General features: G+C 50.0%; 1 protein-coding gene across 1 annotated transcript; it reads left to right on the top strand.

The window, feature by feature from the left end:
- Window positions 1-1,130: 1,130 nt before the first annotated feature.
- On the top strand, window positions 1,131-3,740 carry LOC129831517 (alpha-(1,3)-fucosyltransferase 4-like). The gene has a single exon (XM_055894882.1). It carries the CDS (start codon window positions 2,099-2,101, stop codon window positions 3,236-3,238), a length of 1,140 nt encoding a protein of 379 aa, XP_055750857.1. The 5' UTR covers window positions 1,131-2,098; the 3' UTR covers window positions 3,239-3,740.
- The last annotated feature ends 214 nt before the right edge of the window (window positions 3,741-3,954 follow it).

The raw sequence follows: 3,954 nt of genomic DNA, 5'->3' as shown, positions 1-3,954 counted from the left end.
CGAGAATGCTTTTGCGGCACAGTCGATAGTGCGCTGGACTTCGGGCTAGAAGGTCGAGGGTTCGAGACCTGCTCCCTGCGGTTTCATTACTATACGTATTTTTCAACGTCCAGAAAATATGTATTTTAAACTTCAAGAAAATAACTTTTCATCTTTCATTCAGAACCTAACTTCACCGTCTGGAAAATAATCATTTTAGACCAACATAATTTAGCTTACTGAGACTTCTAGTTTTGCAGAGATGGCAATAGTTTTGTTTCTCCTAGGGCAGCATAATGGCCGGGACCAGCCCTGAATACAGGAGTAGTAAAGGTCCAGTGCACTGCTTTTGTGAAGATTATTCCTTTATTTTATTTTATTTTTCAGATTTTTCAGGGGGTGCTGCACCCTACAGCACCCCTGAAAAATCTGAATTAAAAAATAAATAAAATGAAATAATCTTCACAAAAGCAGTGCACTGGACCTTTACTACTCCTGTATTCAGGGCTGGTCCCGGCCATTATGCTGCCCTACCTTCCGCAGCTATGTTTGGGTTTGTGTTAAACCAAATCTTGTGCCCTATACTTGTCTGTCCAATGCATGTAAACAACTAGTTACTATCCATAGCTTGCCCATGCCATAGCAACCATCGATTTCAGAAGTTTCAAAAGAACAGAAAGGAACGATATAAACCGTAGTTTTTTTTGTTGCTGTACCGAACCAGTTCAGAACTTTATTTTGCTAGTCGGGAACAGTGGAATGGAACGAAAAAAAAACAATGTTTCTTTTCAGAACGAAGCGACTGGAAAATAACCCCTGGTCCAAGCACAGTATAGGCCATTTTTTTCTCCTAAATTATGTCTATCTATGTTGTTCACTCTGAAACGTACAGTTTCACTTTGCCTGAGCCTGTGCCTCCCTGTTCTATGGATTCTACCAAGAGGTCTTGGATTTATAACCATGGTTGTTGGTCCATGCAGTATCTTTGGGCTACATAGCAGCCCTCGCCCTGCAGGACAGCATGTTTACTCTCGCTGTCCTGAAAAAGCCTCTCAGGGCTACAAAGACCCCATTCACCGGTAACAGGAAGTGGCATGCTGCCTGCCACGTCAAGTATTTTGCGCAGAACGGTGTATCCGTTTGCTCATGCATTCAAAACTAGTCTACACGTTATCCAGTGGCAGAGATCCTTATCTGTCCTGACAGAGCGGAGACAAAGGAACTTGATGTTTACCTGAGAATGGGCCGACTGGTTTTTCTCACAGCAGAGGGATAAAGAAGGAGGACCGTAACTTTTCTCCTTGGAATCCCAGGTGAAAGACATCAGTTATTCTGAGTTCTAGACTACACCAGGTGAATGGAGAGAACAGTTATTCTGAGTTCTAGACTACACCAGGTGAATGGAGAGATCGGTTATTCTGAGTTCTAGACTACACCAGGTGAATGGAGAGAACAGTTATTCTGAGTTCTAGACTACACCAGGTGAATGGAGAGATCGGTTATTCTGAGTTCTAGACTACACCAGGTGAATGGAGAGAACAGTTATTCTGAGTTCTAGACTACACCAGGTGAATGGAGAGATCGGTTATTCTGAGTTCTAGACTACACCAGGTGAATGGAGAGATCGGTTATTCTGAGTTCTAGACTACACCAGGTGAATGGAGAGATCGGTTATTCTGAGTTCTAGACTACACCAGGTGAATGGAGAGATCGGTTATTCTGAGTTCTAGACTACACCAGGTGAATGGAGAGAACAGTTATTCTGAGTTCTAGACTACACCGGGTGAATGGAGAGATCGGTTATTCTGAGTTCTAGACTACACCAGGTGAATGGAGAGATCGGTTATTCTGAGTTCTAGACTATACCAGGTGAATGGAGAGAACAGTTATTCTGAGTTCTAGACTACACCAGGTCAATGGAGAGAACGGTTATTCTGAGTTCTAGACTACACCAGGTGAATGGAGAGATCGGATATTCTGAGTTCTAGACTATACCAGGTGAATGGAGAGGAGACTGTGACAGAGAGGTGGACATTACATTTCTAGAACTTCTGGAGTTAATGGAAGAGGGTGCTGGATAACTTAATGGAAATAAGGACTGGACGTTTGACTGTATTTCATGGAGATAACTCAGTGGCTTACCCAGTGGGTAACAGGGGGTCGTTCTACCTCTCCCAGAGCTACTAGTCGCCCCGGTCTGCTCCGAATCAAAACACGTAGAGTGACTGTTCTGAGAACGTCATGTTTCGCTGCTCTCGGCGGTGCGCTCTTTCTCCTCCTCGGAGTGTGTTTGCTCAATCTCCCGGAGCCGCGAGAGCAACCCTTCCCTCTGACTGAAGGTGAACCCAGAGATGTCACCCTTCTTCTGTGGACGCACCCCTTCGGCCGTTACCGTAGACTGCCGGACTGTGAGGCGCGCTTTGGAATCCGCGGGTGCGTACTGACCGACGACCGCCGCATGTACCCTGGGGCTGACGCCATCATCGTGCACCACCGTGAGATAACGACCAACGCCACGGCGCTCCCGTCAGACCCACGACCCCGTGGCCAGAAGTGGATCTGGATGAATTTCGAGTCCCCGTCTCACACTGGTGGCCTGCGGCGGTTTGAGGGCGTGTTCAACCTCACCATGACCTACCGTGCAGATTCAGACATATTCCTTCCTTACGGCTACCTGGTGCCCCGCCTTCGCCCTCACGCCAACGCCCCCCTACACACACGCCCCAGACGGCCTCACCTACTGGCCTGGGTCATCAGTAACTGGTCGGAGTCGCAGGCCCGCGTGGCGTATTACCGTCGGCTGGTTAACTACATTGCGGTGGATGTGTTTGGGCGTGCAGGTGTGCCACTGCCAGAGGACAGCACTGTGGTGCGCACGATGAGGCGTTACCTGTTTTATCTGGCGTTGGAGAACTCGCAGCACACCGACTACATCACCGAGAAGCTCTGGAACTCCTTACTGGCTGGGGCCGTTCCTGTAGTTCTCGGGCCGCCGCGGGAAAACTACGAACGCTTCCTCCCCCCTGAGGCCTTTATCCATGTGGACGACTTCCCCTCTCCCCGCCTGCTCGCCCAATACCTGTTGCTGCTACGCCGGAGCCCCGCCCTCCTGCAGAGACACCTGGCCTGGAGGAGGAGCTACAGCGTACACCTGACCGCCTTCTGGGCGGAGCATTACTGCACAGCGTGTCGCGCCGTGCGGAACCACAGACTCCGGACTGACACCATCACCAACCTTCAGCGCTGGTTTGAGTCCTGACCTATGACTGCTTTCTGACCTTCTGATATGTGAACATGATTGGTCAGAAATCTAGGCCACAGCCCAGTCTGTAGCAGGGACTCCGTAGGAACTGTCTTTAACCAACATCTAGCAAAACGTGGTTCACGGGAATTAACTTTTTGTAACGTCATTGAACTGTGATTCACTTGGTCTGTTAGTTATTTGTATTAGTCAGGGTTCAGTCGTGTGTGTGTGTGTGTGTGTGTGTTGTTTGACAGCTGCTTTTGGAAGCATTCCTAAAACTAACGGACGGGGCAGCGGGATGGGTTAAACTAACCCTCCCCCCCCCCAGCTAACCCTCATGGCCACCATGCTAACCCTCATGGCCACCATGCTAACCCTCATGGCCATCATGCTAACCCTCATGGCCACCATGCTAACCCTCATGGCCACCATGCTAACCCTCATGGCCACCATGCTAACCCTCATGGCCATCATGCTAACCCTCATGGCCACCATGCTAACCCTCATGGCCACCATGCTAACCCCCCCCCCCCCAGCTAACCCTCATGGCCACCATGCTAACCCCCCCCCCCCCCCCCCCCAGCTAACCCTCATGGCCACCATGCTAACCCCCCCCCCCCCCAGCTAACCCTCATGGCCACCATGCTAACCCTCATGGCCACCATGCTAACCCCAGTAGCATTGATACTGCCCTGACATGATCAGCTGACCAGCTGCTACTTCTCCCATCC

The sequence above is a fragment of the Salvelinus fontinalis genome, chromosome 33 (genome assembly GCF_029448725.1).
Source record: "Salvelinus fontinalis isolate EN_2023a chromosome 33, ASM2944872v1, whole genome shotgun sequence".
In the NCBI taxonomy this organism is placed as follows: Eukaryota; Metazoa; Chordata; class Actinopteri; order Salmoniformes; family Salmonidae; genus Salvelinus; species Salvelinus fontinalis.
Note: the sequence above shows the minus strand (reverse complement) of the source record. Positions and strands in the feature narration are given on the sequence as shown.

What these genes read in the sequence shown, in the direction of transcription:
- LOC129831517 (XM_055894882.1), top strand. Translation starts at nt 2,099, where the DNA reads ATGGAGATAACTCAGTGGCTTACCCAGTGGGTAACAGGGGGTCGTTCT.